Source organism: Micropterus salmoides, unplaced genomic scaffold (genome assembly GCF_014851395.1).
Source record: "Micropterus salmoides isolate LMB-PRFRI ecotype aquatic unplaced genomic scaffold, ASM1485139v1 Ms_hic_scaffold_20, whole genome shotgun sequence".
Lineage (NCBI taxonomy): Eukaryota > Metazoa > Chordata > Actinopteri > Centrarchiformes > Centrarchidae > Micropterus > Micropterus salmoides.
In genome coordinates this window covers 18,643,130-18,660,405 of record NW_024041151.1, presented here as the reverse complement: position 1 = coordinate 18,660,405, position 17,276 = coordinate 18,643,130, and the positions used below count along the sequence as shown (strand labels likewise).

Genomic DNA, 17,276 nt, shown 5'->3' with positions numbered 1-17,276 from the left:
ATTTGTTCCCTTCCTCCCTCTTTCTGTTTAATCTTCCTTCTCACACCTCTCCATCTTTCCTTCTTCTCCCCTCTCCTTCCCTCTATTGCTCTCTCAGGCTCGAGTGAACGGGCTCAAGTCCTGCGTTATCGTTCTCAGGATACTCAGAGACATGTGCAATAGACACCCCATCTGGGAACCTCTCAAGGGATGGGTGAGTCTTTTGCTCTAATTACATGCATTTGACTGTTAATGTTAACGAAATGCCCTCCATCTCCATGCTGTAATGGGAGGTTCATATTTCTGTTAAAATTTGAGGAATTGAGTCATCCATAAATTAACTGTGTCACATACTGCTTAAGAATGCTGATACAGAGTCACCATAAAATCTTTCACATTAATTCTCATTAAGATCTGATTGACAGACATGCTGTTTTATTAGCAAGAAAGATGAATTATGTTTAGCGAGACCACCACTAAATGTGTTATGTAAATACAACATTTAATTAACAGACTGATTGATTATTGTTTTAGATTTGCTAGTGTCAGTTCACACTCCACGAGTTTAATTTCTTTGTTAGTTTACTTTTACATACTGTAGGTATTGCGTAAAGGGGAAAATACCTTTTTATTGATACAGCAAATCATTTTCCTTACAGTTGCATCTTCACCTGTGTTTATGCGTGTGTGTGTGTGTGTGTGTGTGTGTGTTCTGGCAGCCCTTAGAGCTTATCTGCGAGAAGGCAATTGCCACCTGCAACAGACCTCTCGGGGCTGGAGAAGCCCTGCGTCGAGTCATGGAGTGTCTGGCCTCAGGCATACTGCTACCAGGTACGGAGCCTTGGTGGATGCATGAATATACAGCTACAAAGATTAAAGGATCATTAAAGGAGCGTGTGTGTTTCCATGCAAATTCTTGGCAGTGCTGGTGAGGGTAGCTAGGGAACATGTCAGATTTGTGTAGATGAGCAGATACACTGTGGCACATTTTTGAGCTGTTTATCTGAGAGAGGTCAAGACATTATCAATGACCCAACAGAGCAAAGCTGTCTGAGGAAAGTCATCATTACGAGAGCATCTTAATTAGGAACAGCTGAAGGGTTTCTTTACAAAATGTTATGCAACCTTTGGAAAAAATCCAATTATTCAAAAGTATGTGAAAGCTTAGTTTCATTTTAATAAAAGGCGGGGTATGTGATTCTGGAGCAATCCAATACTGTGGCAAATACCACGCTATAGAGTGAACAACGACACAGCAAGTAATGTAACTAACAGCTAAGTTGTGGGTTAGCATACTAACGCTACAGTTGCTGCTGAGAAGCTAACATGCCGAGAGGGTGAGGCGGTTTCCCAGGGCAAGCACACCAACTCCAGACTGCAATACTCACAACTCTCCTGCTCCTATAGATAATGTCACAAGAAGAGCATTTCGTGGCAAACTAGAAAGTAAGCTGAATGTTGGGGCAAGTAATTTAACGTTACCTGACACACAAATCATTGCTGAACAGGTGGAATAATGTTGTGTGAATCGGTCTGAGCCATTTTGCTTTTTTCCCATTTACAGACCCAGGGCTGTGTACAAACACCAGATTTTTTTGCAGCGCACATACAAAACGGGCAGCGAGCGTACCGTGAGGAGATATTTGCTGAATCTGGCAAAAAGATGTGTTTTGGATTAAAATCACTTACCCCACCTTTAATCAAAGAAATTTATTTTGGATTCAAAGCCAATGATGTCCTTCTTGAGTGATAGTTATTAATGTCCTACTTTATAGTGTTAAATAAAAACTTCTCAATTTTAATATATTTGGGGGAAAATGTGTGTGACACTGGCAGGAGAATATTTATTCACCTACAGTAATCAAATTTAAGACAAGTGTGGCACAATTACAGTTTGGGGATTTTTGCCTTTTAAATTAAGTGACTGTTTTGAAGAGCTCACAGCCAGTTTGACCAGTTACATATTCCTATTGCCACTGCTGTCCGTTATATTAGTCAGGATTTTCACTCTTGCTTATTTCCTGATAGTGAAGCCTAATTAAATGTTGCCAAGCGGCAGTGTCAGTACATAACACTGACACACAACAGCTGACTGTGTTGTTGTGTGTGTGTGTCATCTTCTGTCACTTCCCCTAGGTGGTCCAGGTTTACACGACCCATGTGAGAAAGAGCCAACAAACACACTAGCCAACATGACCGACCAGCAGGCTGAGGCTATTACCTACAGCGCCCAGGTATATACACACACACACACACACACACACACACCCACATGCACGTCAGCTAAAAGACACTGTTGTTATCACGCAGCTGTACTTGCCCTGTGGGAATCAGTAAGCAACAAGCCTATTACCAGACAGAAAGACCCCATCACCACTCCAACCACACAATTTGCATGCACACACACACACACACACACACACACACACACACACACACACACACACACACACACACACACACACACACACACACACACACTGGTGGGAGTGTCTCCAGAAAGAGGCGCATGTGCGGTGCTGCATTTTAATGATTGGTGTGGGAAACGACTGCCATTGCAAGCCATAAATCCATCTCTGACACCCTGAGGACAGTGCTGTCATGTCCTTCTTCACACACACCCACACATACATACACACACACTCTCAACTGAGCCGCATGGCTTAGTGAATCCTGCTGTCCATTTCCTTTGAAGGCAGCCTGAACGAGGCTGGAATGTCAATGGGGATAATTGCATTGGAGCAGATACAAGAGCAGATAGGGGAGAGGGAGCGTTTCTGTCAATGAGCTAGACCAAGCCTCATGAATATCTGAGACACTCTACCTCCCTAATAGTTTTATATTAGCACAGCCACCGTGTGCGATTCGGATGATTTTTCTGACTGTGTGTGTGTAGAATGAGCATGTGTACAGTAGGACATACTCGTTAGTATATAGGCTGATGTTAGTGATATTAAGAGGGAAATAAATTAAAAAGCATGTCTACTACGGTTATCGTTTAGTACAGATTTGATGCTGTGTGTTGCAAGATAACTCAAGCTTCACTTCAAATTTAATGAAAACTCTATAACAGAATTTAGGCATGACTGAGGGGAAACAAAGTCACAAACTACAGGGCATTCACGTATAGTAACCATGCTTTCTTTGCATCGGTCTGTGTTGTGACTTTAATTTAAATGAATCAGCTATTGAGTTAAATGTTTCATGATAATGTGTGGAGCTACATTTAGAATTCCCAAATTTCCTCAGCTTGGACTTGAGACGTTTTTTCAACAGGAAGCCTGCGTTGCAAACTGAAAGTGTGGGGTTTTAAAGAAGTGGGCACTCAGGAGGCAGGGAAGGTCTAAGAAAAGTGCCATCAATTTGAATCATGTGAAATGTAAGATTTAACTTAAGTGCAATACGAAATTAGAAGAAAAGCAAATCATTTGACTCTCTTTTCCTGTGTGTGTGTGTGTGTGTGTGTGTGTTCAACAGCGTGCTCTCAGACTCATGGCATTCGGACAGATCTACAAGGTGTTGGAGATGGAGCCCCTTCCCTCAAATAAGCCATCACAGAAATACCCTTGGTCTGATAAAGAAGGTGTGTGTACCTGTCTGCCTGCCCGTTTGCTCTCTCTACCTCAGCCTGTGTGTCACTGTCTGCTGTCCCATTTATTCCCCCTGACACCTGTCTTTCTGTCTCTGCTTGATTATCTGTCTATTCAGGCTTTCAGTGTACCCGTTTTTCACTCTGTCTCTGTTAATCTGTGTGTGGAAGCTTCTCTGTCTATTCGCGCAGGACTTGACCTTTCTGGATGTAATAAGTGTTTTTCTTCACACAAGCACTGACAACACCGTCAGTGTTGCTGTCATGTGAATGAAGCATCACAAATGTATGTTCAAGGATGAGAAATGTTGTTTAATATTTTTCCGGCTTTTTTTGCTGTAAAATTTCCTTTTTCAGCCTTGTACCAAAAACACGGTGGCCTTGGTGAAATGTCGTGAACTTGTGCGTGGTTTATGCAGGATTGTTTCTGCTTTTGTTCACTCAAGAGAAAGTTGGCATGTTTTCAAAGCGACTTTCATGGAGAATTGACTCAAGCCTTTTGAGACCTCATGACGCTGACATGGAAACTTGCCAGAGCATTTACAGATTGAGGTGCATGTAGGAATGGAGCTTATATGTCTTCCTCATTGTTTGACTGTTTGCTGGTCTGCCTGTCTGTTCTATTTATCTTGTCTGTGAGTTTATCCATCTTTATGCTTGTTCTCACATAGGCTATTGCTTGTTTTCATGAGACTTTGCCTCCCTTTCTTTCTAAATATACACAAGTGCCTTTGTGTGGGTTCATATAAACATCTCCTGTTGTAATGATTTATTAGTGACCCTCGTTGTGTTTCTCTCTGGGTCTGTCACTCCTGCTTTCTCTCCAGGCTTAGGTCTGAAGCGGCCATACGAGGATGGACCGATGGATGATAAGGACCTCATCAAGAAGATGAAGAGGAATCTTAGGAAAGGTACAAAAAGGAAGAATAATGGTTGTGGAGTGTTATTATGTGATTAGTAGGGATAAGAATAAATACCACATTACAGAAGTTTTATTTAGCTTTGCATTGTCTTCATTTTTAATCAGACCACTGAAAACAAAGCGGGACAACGCTTAGAGAAGCGTTAGCCTTGCTTCTCTTTCCCTTGTCTCTCTTTTCTTTCTGTCTTCTTCCCTGTCTGCTGCTCTCATCCTCAACCTTCCTTCCATCCCTTGGAGTAAAATCAATAGTATTGATTGCTAACGTTTTCGTAGGCCACCCAACCATTCCTAGCTCTTTCTTCATACAAGCAAAGGATGAACCACGACTAATGGAGACAGAGAGCTGTTTTAGATTCTGACAAACAGGAGGAAAGTGATTGAAAGAGAAAGAAAAAAGAGAGGCACCTTTATTCATCATGAATACAAATGGCAAGAGTGCTGAAATCCTTTAGAAAATATGATTTATTACCTACAGCATCTCTGAATTGGCCCAGTCTGTCCAATTCCAGCTGGATAATTGTTACATCCCTTACAAACCCTTACAAAATTTATCCTAATCTGCTCTACTTTCTACTGAAACCTTTTTTCTTCACTTTTTTTTTTGCATTAGTGCTAGACAGTAAAGCCATAGACTCCAACCAGCCAATGAACGCCCTTATGAGGTTGAACCAGATCCGGCCGGGGCTGCAGTATCGCCTGCTGTCCCAGTCGGGCCCGGTTCACGCTCCTGTCTTCACCATGTCTGTGGATCTGGATGGAACCATTTACGAAGCATCTGGTTCCTCCAAGAAGACCGCCAAACTCCATGTCGCCGTCAAGGTAATAGGGCAAATGGAGGAAAAGTGTGTTGTATGGATGTGCAACTGACAGGAGATCAGATCCTGATCTGAGCCGTGTGTGTGTGTGTGTGTGTGTGTGTGTGTGTGTGTGTGTGTGTGTGGGGATGGAGGTGGACAAATCCATGTAATCCCAAAGTGGTTGTGAACAAAGAGGCTCTCCAGAGCACAGAGCTGGGATAATCCGCTATCCGCTCCATTCCCATAAAAGGCTCTTTCTCCCTGTCTCTCCCCCTTTTCCATTCTCCTCCTCACTCACTTTCTTTCTCTCACACACTCACCTTTTGATCTCCCCTTCTCTTTCTCAGTTTCTCTCCCTCTCCTGTACTCTCTCGCACAGTCTTCGTTCACTGTGGTGACTGGTTCAGAAGCTGTAACACAGTCACACATTTGGTTCAAAAACCTTTCTTCTTTTCTCTCCTGCCTGCATATTGGACTGAATTACACTGCTGCTCTGTGTGCAGTCGAGGATACTAGACCCGTGCGACTCTATGCAGCCAGTGTATTTCAAGGGCTTTATTGTAACCAGTGTGTGAGTTACAAAAGACTTAAGAAAGATTTTTTTGGTTAGAATATAGTTATTTTATTTATGTGTCATCAACATGGGCGCGGGCTATCAGACTGGCACATTTTCCGATGTGGTTGGATTTCCTGTCCATGCTTTTCATGCTTATTGCCCTGGCAGCTCTCTACCTTTATGCCCATTACATTTTGTTCAAAACAGAGTCATAACATAATAGGGACATTATTAAGGACATTTTCTTCAGATTGCAAAATCTATTTCATGTCATTTAGTGTATTATTTCAACAATGTAGCAAATCCATTTTCTGAGGCGAGAAAGCCGTTTACAAACCTCTGTTAGACCGCATTCCAAGGGCACCTCTGGATCCTCTGCCATCCTAATTATAATTTACATACGTAACGTCGAAAGTTTGGGATTTTAGATTTATTCTGTGTTTAGGTTAGTCTTTGGTCTCATCAATTGTTGATTCAAATTATGTTTTTGTGAGACTGTGATAATCAGTAATCATGAAGGCATCATCTAGATTGTGTACATGTACAGTAGTAAGACAATGTTCACACCAAAAATAAATATTTCTATTAAGGTCTGCACAAGAGCAGCAAAATACAGGTTGTTAATATTTTTGCTGCTTTCCTGTTCAGAACTGTCATAATGTTAGCATATGATGTTTATATTTATATCAGTACTATTAAATACTGTACTTCATCATCATCTTCCCTTTCTAGGTTCTGCAGGCGATGGGATACCCTACAGGTTTTGACTCGGACCTGGACCCCATGAGTTCAGACGAGAAGTCGGACGGTGAGGGGAAGAATGAGACGTCATCACACGGCAGCAATAACCCAACACACTCTACGGACAGTTCCAATACACTGGAGGTGGGGACTGAGGAACGTGTACTGACACACAAATGCTTATACCCAGTTCAGATGCTTGAGTGTGGGAAATTTAGAGTGATATAAGTGATTAAAATGTAACAGTCACTCTGATTTAAGGCCATTAAAGGAATCCAAACTTAGTTAAATCTTTACCTTGTTTACAGTCATGCTCTTGCTCATGCACATCATAAAACCCAGGTTTACGGTCCCCTGTGTGCTTTCTAATAAAGCTTTGAAGATGCTTTTAAACTCCTTTAACAATATCCTCACTCCTCAGGTGCGAACTCAGGGTCCAATACTAACGGCAAGTGGGAAGAACCCCGTCATGGAGCTGAACGAAAAGAGACGAGGCCTCAAATACGAACTCATCTCTGAAAGTGGAGGCAGCCACGACAAACGCTTTGTTATGGAGGTGAGAGTGCACGCACAGACTGACTCTGGTAAAAGATTGTAATGTAACTGTAATTTAAATGATTCCCCATGTACACACGCGCGTCCGCTTTAGACAGGGGGAGACACATACAGAGGCTAAGCCACACACACACTCAGACAGGCTGATCACCGGTAGAGTCAATCAGTCAACCTGATTCCAGGAGCAGGCTGTTCTCTGTGGGGTGTGTTGTTTTCCGACATGCCTGGCTGCTCCATCACTCTGCTGATTGATTAGCAGGCCTGCCTGACAGCAGGGCATCACTAAACAAGCTGTCCTGTTCAGCCAGACTCGCTGGCTGAGTTACTGATGACTGATAAACACATGGGTCTTGGGCAACATTACTGTGCGATTCATAGTTTTGTCACAGCTGTAACATAAAATGTGAAACCTCTAATAGAAAGGACTACAGCAATAACTAGAATACAAAGTCTATTGTGAAAAAAAATACTCATTAGTGTTCTCAAATCATAAAACATGTTTTGATTTGTATTTCTCATTTATCCCGTGTGTGAATCTGTGTGTGGGCATGTCAGGTGGAGGTCGATGGGCAGAAGTTTCGTGGGGCAGGCCCCAACAAAAAAGTAGCAAAGGCCAGTGCTGCTCTAGCAGCTCTGGAAAAACTCTTCTCTGGTCCCAACGCAGCTGCAAACAAGAAAAAGAAGATACTGCCTCAGGTAAGAAGACACACTCATACAGTACATGCCAGACACAGAGGGCACTGCTTCATTATGGGACACATGCATTTATACACAACAACACATAATCAAAGTAATCTGTTACAGCTTTAAAGACTACGTTTAAACTAAATTTCTTATCAGTATCACCTCTGTAGAGCTGTGGGACAACTTGTTCACCCATCAGTTATCAATGGCACTGTGTATACCAAGTGACTCATCACATCACCACTGATTAGCCTAACATATTCGTGAACAATGAGGCCCATAATGCATTAGCACACAGTCTTGGATAAGTGTGTGTGTGTTTTAACGCCTCATTTCTGTGCTCCACATTTATGCAGGCACATGTCTGTATATCTGTGGATCTAAACACTGCGTGCATTGCATTGTGAAAACACGCTTGCATGTAATATGTGTGTCTGTGTTCAGACTAAAGGAGCTCTGGCTGCAGCAGCAGCAGCCTCAGCAGTAGCAGCTCAGGTAGCCAGAGGCAGAGGAAGAGCAGCCCTCGCAAGAGGAGCCTTCGTCAGTGCAGCCGCACCTGGATACGTCACACCAGGTTTGTGAGAGGATGTTTGTGTGTGTGGTTTTGTTGTTTTTACTTGGGCAATAAGATTTTTTTTGTGAGTGGGTGATGTGGGTGGTTTTCATTTTATTATTTTTCATGGAAAATTTTACTAGCCTATGAAATGATACAGTTAGACTAGAACAACTGTACCATAATACATACATATGTCAAAAGTAAGATGTATCCTCACATGAGGTTTTACTGAACATGATATTTTTCTGCAGTCACTGGTCCAATTAATATTACTTATTTTACTGTTGACCTTACAGTACTCATATTGTCTTCTGCTTTAGGCTGTTTTCTCAGTTTTCTCAGTTTTCTGTATACAATAACCATACGTTGTTTTTTTTTTACCTGCAGTTGTATTGGAAATATCACAAGCTTTCAGAAATACCCTTCAGTGACAGGACAGTTACATTGATGCATAGCAGTTTGTGAGCTCAATGATCAACAGTGTTAACAGAGAATCATGTAGGAAAAAGGCCCAAAGATTATCTGTGAATGTTTGATCAGAATTGCTGTCAGCTGCAGGATGGCAAAAACACTCATCTGAATTTACTGAAGATGTTGGAAAGTGCAGGCTGGAATTAAACAAGTGCGCAACTGAATTCAACCCTGTAACCTCTTCCCCAGCAGGCTTTGGGACACCGTATGGCTACAACCCAGCTGCGGCAGCTGCTCCTGCATACGGTACGTGCTTCTTGTTTGTTCTTCCCTTCTTCCACCTTCTCTCCTCTCTTAACCATACACTTCCCTAACAACATACAGGACCATCAGTGGGTAAATTAATCACTTTTCCGTAGGTAGTAGTTATGTATCCAACCCTCTCTCCTCCACCTCCTTTTGCTTCAATTTCTCCCCTTTTCTAAAAATTACTTTAAAACCCAATCCCATTCTTATCCAAGTTTTAGGGTTTGCCACTGAATTTTAGTCACAATTAAAAAGCTTAAACCTCTTTTTTGTGTGCTTTAAGCAAATCTGTCTGTACTTTGGCTAACTGTCCGCTCACCACTTACTCTGCTTGTTGCCACTTGCTCCCTCATCTCTTATGGTTGGACTGCTACTCTGTCCGTAAAGAGCTGACACACACCCATTTCCACCTGCAGTCCTAACATAGCCATCTCTAACTAACTACACAAGCTCTTCTGGACTTATATCAACACACTGCCTTTGCTGCCGTCATCTTCATATCTGTTCAGATTAGCAGGGCGCATAGTGCGAGTTCCTCACTTTACCCGCTGTTATTTAAGACAGGGTGGCAGGACAGTGTTGCCCCTGCAGTGCTGCTCCTGTCAGGTTACTGCTGCTAAGGGGTTTAATGTCCTCACTGCTGAAAGTGGTCATTGGGCTCTCTCTCACACACAGGAATTATAGAAGTTACTAGGCTAAAATGTATAGTACCTGACCTTTAACACCAAAGGTATCCATGCGTCCCTCTGTCACACACAATCATATTTACCTTAACAGACTCAGCCTTGTGTAGTGTGTGCACACATGTAGCGTTGGGAGGCCTCTGTCCATCCAACAGCTTGGAGTTGAATGGGTCTTATGTGCTAGGAGCAACTGGGCCTGGGCCCCAGGCAGACGATTAGTACCCCCCTGAGATCCCAACAGCCCTGAATATGAAGTGCGCCTTAGTTTTCCTGTTTATGGTGGAGCTGGGGATCTCCATTTGTTTTGGGGTGTTTCAATTCAGTCCCTGGCATCCACACGCTTGTTATTGGGATTGCCGCGCTTAATGAAATGCTCAGAATTCAGTGGTAGTTTCTGTTTACATATAACTTGCAGAATTCAGTGACTATTCATAAAGTTATTAAATTGCCATGGCATTCAAAATATTTGATAAGGCATACAGTAGGCAGCCTCTTTCCTGGCGAATGGTAAATAAATAGGCCATTAAATGTCCTGTGTCTTCTGGGGGGGCATAAATTATTGTGCACTGTGTGCAGCTCTGCCCCATTACTCTACAGCAAATACATACAGTACATGTCACGTATCTCCGTGGGTGAACGTTGTGAGTTCAGCTGACCCTGAGCTATAACCTGAGCTGTAACCTCCCACGAGTAGGTAGGAGGTCAGGTTCAATTCATGTTATTTGGAAAATAAAAGATCGACATGAACACTAGAATTATACTCACAGGTTCTGAAATGATTCATCCTCTGAATTTGCTTCAGCACAGCGTGTGTATGTTGAGGCCTTGCTGCAGAGGTTGTTGTCTTTGTTAAGCTTGGCTTCTTCCTCAGTGGTTCCCAACATGTGGCCAGCAGGAAATTTGAGGCCAAACACAAATATATACAAAATATCAGGTACACTTGTTGTCAAGGTGGCTTAAAGCTGGTGTAGGACATTTATTTCAGAAGCATTTTTGTTATCCATCCATCTATCCATCCATCCATCGTCAACCACTTAATCTGGAAACAGGGTTGTGAGGGCATTTTTGTTCTATATCTTGAAATTCTTTTATTTTACCTCCTGAGAGTAATCAATAAATCAAATGCTCTGACACAAGAATGAAAAACAAATCCGGTATCTGTGGCTGTTACGGGACTGAAGTAAGCATGGCTGATCCGTGCACTCACTGCTCATGAAAAGGTGTTTTGGGGGAGTGGTTTTCGGCGGGAGGCCTGTAGGGAGGAGGTGGGATTTTTCCTTAAAAAATGTAGCTGTTTCTTGCTAGTTCTCCAACGTTGCCTACCCCAGCTTTAAGGTGGAAATCAAATTCCTTTTACATCCAGTTGACTTATGATGCTGAGCTGCAGAAGACGAGAAGAATAAAAATGAGAGACAGATTGTGGGGCTGCAAGTCAGGAAGGAGATTCCTTGTGTTTTACACTTGACATTGTAAATATTAAATCCACTATTACTGACGTTTACTTGCCAAAATAAGAGAAAAAAGTGTCCAAATTGGTTTAAGAAAATTGGTGGTTGGCCCCATTCAGGCTTACATTTCAATCAGAAGGCAGAAAAAAGGCACATGAAAACATTGGGAACTACTACTTTATCTTTTGGACAACATTTCATTCTGTTTCCTGCTCTTCCTCTGCACTCTGGCACCCGTCGCTGCTTTGGGCTTTCTTGTTGGCAAATGCATTCTAGAAAACTGCTGGGCTCACTAGGACACTGGGTGGAGCGCAGAATATTACATCATTATATCATAAAAATAAACCAGATTTATATATAAACAGCAAAATCACAATACTTCTGTTTATGTCCATTTTTGTTGTTGTTTTTATTTTACATTTGCTTTGGCTATGTAAATGTCTGTTTCCCATGCCGATAAAACCCCTCTGAATTGAATTAAATGCAGGGCATTATATTGTACTGTAAAACACAGAACATTAGATCATAGAACACAGAACATTAGATATTAGAGCATAGACATTATTCCAGAAGCTCATTATTCCAGAACAGTACAAACAACAACTTCTCCTCAAGCGTCTCCTTGTTAGTATTATTCTACTTGTGGTTGTTCTACCATGCGTCCTAAACTTGTAGTTTTGGCCATCATTCCTCTCTGTAATGATAACATTGTACTCACCCGGTTAATTGCTGAGATCTGGCAGTTCAATTCTTTATCGTCCCACCAGGGGAAATTTGATTTGCAATAGGGTTAAAACAAACATACATGAGATGTGAACAACGATAAGAATAGCCGTTACCATATATAACATCTATTTGTTCATCTAAAAGTACTCAAAAAGTTGAAATGGTTGCCTCAACACTGTAGGATGCTTCTGAGCAGCAGCTGAAGCTCAGTGCAAATTTAGGCCATTAATTGCTGTGGGTGCAAAGGAAAATTTGTATCTGTTAGTTTTTATTTTGGGTAATCTGTATCTTCAGAACAAGAACAAATTCCTCCAAAAGAGGGTGGTCAGAGCTGGCTGTGACAGTCCAAGCCTAACGTATAACCTGTCTTTTGTAGATGTCTGCCAAGGAAAGCTGTTGAGTGCCAATTATTTTGCTGGCTACCATAGCAATGTTAGACAATGGCAATGTATTAACGTCACTTAAATAAACAAAACCCCAGATTAGTCACATTTATGTGAATAGTGGGATTGTTACTGACTTAGTTTTGCCTCCAAAGAAGTGGTACATAACCTGGCTAAATGGCTTGAGTTCAACCTGCTTGTGTGTTTGTTGTAGCGATATCACCCATCATGTTGCCAGATCTCAGCAGTTAACTTGATGAGAACAGTGTTTTCACAATGGATGTGAAAGCTTGCTATGACTAGAGACCCAAGTTGCAATCAACCTAAATGAATCTTAACTAACTCTTCAGCCATTTATTTTCATGTCTTTAATTATCGATTCCTCTAACCCCTTCAGGAGCCTTGACTGTGTGGTGCGAGAGGTGTTTGCTGGGCCTAGATGTAGCGTAGTGTGAAGTGTAGTGAGGATAGAAAATCTTTAATTTTAATTTTTTGCCCTGGACTCATGCAGAGCTGTGCTCTTCTCATGTCTCCCCTCTAGGTTTGCCCAAGAGAATGCTTCTGTTGCCTGTCATGAAAGTGCCCGCCTACCCCGTCTCCCACTACCACTTCTTTTAGCACAGGAGAAATACCTACCAAACGCTTTTATATACATACCAAACGCTTTTTCCAAAACGTACAGTCTTTTTCTAGAAGGGAATCTCGGTCTGTTATGTTTTTCTACAATATCAATGACGGTGGAGAGGATTAAGGACTTGAGCTGAAGATTTGTTAAAGTGCTTTTTGTTTTGTTTTGTTTTCTTACTGTTTCCAAAAAAAACAAAAAACGTTTATGAATATGAAAAGATGCTGCAGGTTTAAGTTCTTACGGGATAAACAAAAACTTGAAGGATTTGTACTGTGGATTGTGACCTCATTCTCTGAGTCTATATCAGCCTTTTGTTGTTGTGTTTATTCTTTGTAGGACGAGGATTGCCTTTGCAATATGATACACACAATACACACATTCTCTGTAAAAAAGGAAATTATAATGTGAGCTGTGTGACGGATGTATAGGAATAAATAAATAATAATGTTAAAAAATTAATAAAGTTTATCTCCTATAAAAGCTTAAACACTGCCTGGTGTATATCTGGTTTAAAGGCTTTCAGCTGGTAACTTGATGCACATTTTAGAGCAGTTATGTGTCTGATTTACCCATTTATTCACCATTCAACTTGGAAATGATACTGTGACCTAAACTTACATTTAGCTTTAATATTCCACCCTCATACATGCACACAGATTGAATTCCAATCTTTCCACGTACCTCAGTGCGTCTCGTTACATCCTTTTGACCCTCGGCTTATAGATATTCAGAGAGAAAGGCAAGAAGACAAAGGATGAATTTAGAAAGCTCTTGTCAGATCCTGCATCTTGCATTCAGCTGCACGATCTCATTACCTGACGTGGATTAATATTTGGCAGGGTTCCCACAGCTATCAGAGCTATCACCTGAAGTATAAGGAAAAGCTTTTATACATACAGTAGCTTTTATACCTTTTTGCAGCAGCTATTTTGGAGCCCTGTACATTGTAGCTTCAGTTGGCATAAAATAAAACACATTACTTCAACATAGGCTAAACCTAAATCCCCATCTTATTCTTATTTGGCTTCACAGACGTCAATGTCACAGAGCTTTTAACATGTCAACCCCAAACATTAACCGTGGTGCACATAATTGTCAGTTAAAAGCAGCAATACTCATGAATTGAAATCTCACTGTCACTGTGTTGTTATTGTTTCATTATTTCAGTGTCATTGCTGTATTTGTTGTTTTTGCATGTTTTTGCCTTCAAACAAGGATCAGCAGCAACTGAGCCAGTGAAACTTGGGCCCAAAGCTATCCCTATAAACTCAGTCTGTGTTTCCAATAAAGATTTAAAGATCTGCCGTTAAGAGTGACCTAAGCTCACAGGTATTATAAATAAAAGACTAAGAGGAACGTGGCAAAAAAAAGAGAGATTCTCCACTTTATTCCATCAACATACTAATCAAAGGTCAGTGACAGTCAACACAGAGTTATGCTGGCCCTTCACCACGTCTTGATCATCCAGCCAGCGAGAGATAACCCCCTGACGACGTCTCCATGGTTACAGCAATGAGGCACAGCCATTGGATGAGAGGACCCTATATCTTGTCCAATGGTTGGTTGAGATCCATTGAGTTATTGTGAAACCTTTCAAATGATATTTGTTTGACATCACCAAAGCTTTACTCTCACATGACTGAAGATTAATTCCAGTTGTTGCATTCTGTTTATATTTTCTGTTTTTCTACTTTTCAAGGTTGAATTAATTTTTAGTGCACAAAGAGCTCAAACCCCGGAGAGAGTGTGTTCTTTCAAAACTGCCTTACGAGTGTCTGAATCTCAGTCTTAACATGGTTGCTGCTAGCCTCCTCCTACCACTGCACAAAATCTTTGATTTCATGTTTTTGCTTTTTATTCTGCTCCTACTGTATGTTCATGGCTGGAATAGCTCTAAAATATTAAATAGTTCAGCATTTTGAGAAATAAGCTTTCTCGCTTTCTTGCTGAGTGTTAGACGAGGAGATTGATACCACATTTGTACGTTAAATGTGAAGCTACAGTCGGTTAGCGTAGCTTAGCATAAAAGCCAGGAAACGGGGGAGCAGCTAGCCTGTCTCTGTCAACGTTACATCTCGCGGACAGTGCAGAGAAGTGCTGATAGGAGGATTTTTTTAAACATTTTTTTACCTTTGGACAGAGCCAGTTTTTATGTTAAGCTACACTGACAGTCTCGTGGCTCCAGCTTCATATTTAATGACAGATATGAGACTTATCAATCTTGTCATGTCTATTGAATTTCATCCATCCGTTTTCTGCCACTTATCCAGAGCCGACTCAGCAAAGTTTTCCAGCTCTTCCTGGGGGATTCCGAGGCGTTCCCAAGCCATATGTGATAAATAATCCCCCCTAAATTGGCTGCTTGTGTCCGCAACCTGATTCTTTTGTTCACTACGCAAAACTCACGAACATAGGGGAGGGTTGGAACAAAGATTAATGTAACTTGAAAGCTTTGCCATTTGACTCAGGTGTTCAGTACAACACCTGCATTATTACTGACACCACACCAATCAGCCTGTCGCTCTCATGCTCCATTTTACCCTTAAACCCTTTTTTAAAATGGCAGAAACCTCAGGAAGAACAACAATGGAGGGGGCCCTTTTCCAGGACGGACAGACCTGTAATAGCTGTCTCGTGAAGAGAATAAGCCAAAATAGCAATGTTACAATAGCCTATGGAAAGTCTGGATGATAATATTATGTTTTCATTCAACTCTCGGTAAGAAAGCAAATAATAGCATATAGTTTATGTATTAATGCCACCCAGGTAATAGTACCTCAAGGATTTTTTCATCCTTCAAGTGGCTGAAACCTTGTCCTAAAAAACATTAGTGGATTTCTTTGGCCCTATGGAATTGTCACTCTATCTTAGAGACGCATTAAATATTTGTCAAAAAACTGAAGAAAGTTGAATGTATAGAAGCATCACATTGATTTTTCGATACTTTTAGTAATTAGTCCTGCTCTCTTTGTCTCTCTTCTCTCTGCAGGTGGTCTTTTCATTGACAATCCTTTCTACCAGCCGCGGACCATCGCTCCTTTTATCATTCATCTGGGTCCCCAGGATCTCTTCTCTGACTTCTAGAGGCAGCAGGCAGCAGGCAGCAGGTCGTTGGATGGGCTCTTCACACTTACCTGTCTGTACACACAGGACACACCTGTTTTTCTGTCCGTCTAAAGCGGGCTGCCTTTCTATCCAGGTGATGGACTCACAGATCCAAAACTGAAAAACTCTCTGCAGATCTGACCTGCTGACACGAGAGGCTCAAAGTCTCTCTCTCTCTCTCTCTCTCTCTCTCTCTCTCTCTCTCTCTCTCTCTCTCTCTCTCTCTCTCTCTCTCTCTCTCTCTCTCTCTCTCTCTCTCTCTCTCTCTCTCTCTCTCTCTCTCTCTCTGTGTGTGTGTGTTTTCTCTACTCTCTGCCCAGATTATCACTTCAGAGGAGAGTAACTTTACACGAAGCAATACTCGGATTTTACGAGAAACGCTCAGCTGCGACTGCGAGAGGCTGAGCTAAACTTTGGTCTTTCTTATAGCAATACACATGAACTCCTCTCTTTGAGCTTACTTACTTGAGAAGATGTGAATGTCCGATGGAGTTTTACCCAACACAGCATTGCAATAGCTCATTTTGATTGTATATTCATATTGTATGTGTGTGTGTACGTGTGGCTATAACATGACTATATACACATATATGTATGGTCTATGTTTCTATAACGATGTGTTGACAATAATATTACTATATGATGATGTATTTATGTAAATATTCTATAAAATATAACTATTGTTGGTATAAATTATTTTAGAATTATAAAGTGAAATGTACTCTGTAATATCACAGTATAGCTTTCTTCCAATTTTATATACACTAAGCAATTGAAGCTAGTTCTAGGAGATGTAATATTATCTTTGGTATTCCTATTAACCTGTGATGTTAGAATTATAATGCTTCCTTCCTTCTTTCCTTCCTTCCTTCCTCTCTTTCCTTCAATCGTTTCCTCTATCTTTGATGTCTTTCTGAGCCTTTCTGAGCACGCTCTCTGCTGCCCGAGGTTTGTTTACGTGGCCCGGACCAGAGGTGCCCACTACTGAACACACTCATAACCTAATCACACCTGTATGCGCGCGCACACACACACACACACACATATATATATATATATATATATATATATATATATATATATACTCATACACACTACTCCTGCCAGAAAGCACATTTTCTATAGTCTCACTGCTGGCAGGGAATACTGTTGTTACAAATACAGTACTGTATGTTGTGTATACTCTGAAGTACGCACTCCTCCCTCC

At 41.3% G+C, this 17,276-nt stretch overlaps 1 protein-coding gene across 5 annotated transcripts in view; it reads left to right on the top strand.

Annotated features, from left to right (window-relative positions):
- Positions 1-16,773, top strand: part of LOC119914280 (spermatid perinuclear RNA binding protein) — a 79,287-nt gene extending 62,514 nt beyond the window's left edge. For 2 of the 5 annotated variants that reach the window (XM_038733484.1, XM_038733483.1), the window contains exons 8-19: positions 98-193; positions 699-810; positions 2,116-2,213; positions 3,457-3,562; positions 4,396-4,479; positions 5,101-5,309; positions 6,576-6,728; positions 7,006-7,140; positions 7,695-7,835; positions 8,268-8,397; positions 9,040-9,096; positions 15,954-16,773. In XM_038733484.1, coding sequence (XP_038589412.1) covers positions 98-193; positions 699-810; positions 2,116-2,213; positions 3,457-3,562; positions 4,396-4,479; positions 5,101-5,309; positions 6,576-6,728; positions 7,006-7,140; positions 7,695-7,835; positions 8,268-8,397; positions 9,040-9,096; positions 15,954-16,048 — 1,416 coding nt within the window. In that variant the 3' untranslated portion in view covers positions 16,049-16,773. Of the gene's footprint in view, positions 1-97; positions 194-698; positions 811-2,115; positions 2,214-3,456; positions 3,563-4,395; positions 4,480-5,100; positions 5,310-6,575; positions 6,729-7,005; positions 7,141-7,694; positions 7,836-8,267; positions 8,398-9,039; positions 9,097-12,877; positions 13,452-15,953 lie in introns of those variants that run through there. The other 3 variants (XM_038733485.1, XM_038733487.1, XM_038733486.1) reach the window with 3 other exon arrangements.
- Positions 16,774-17,276: the final 503 nt, after the last annotated feature.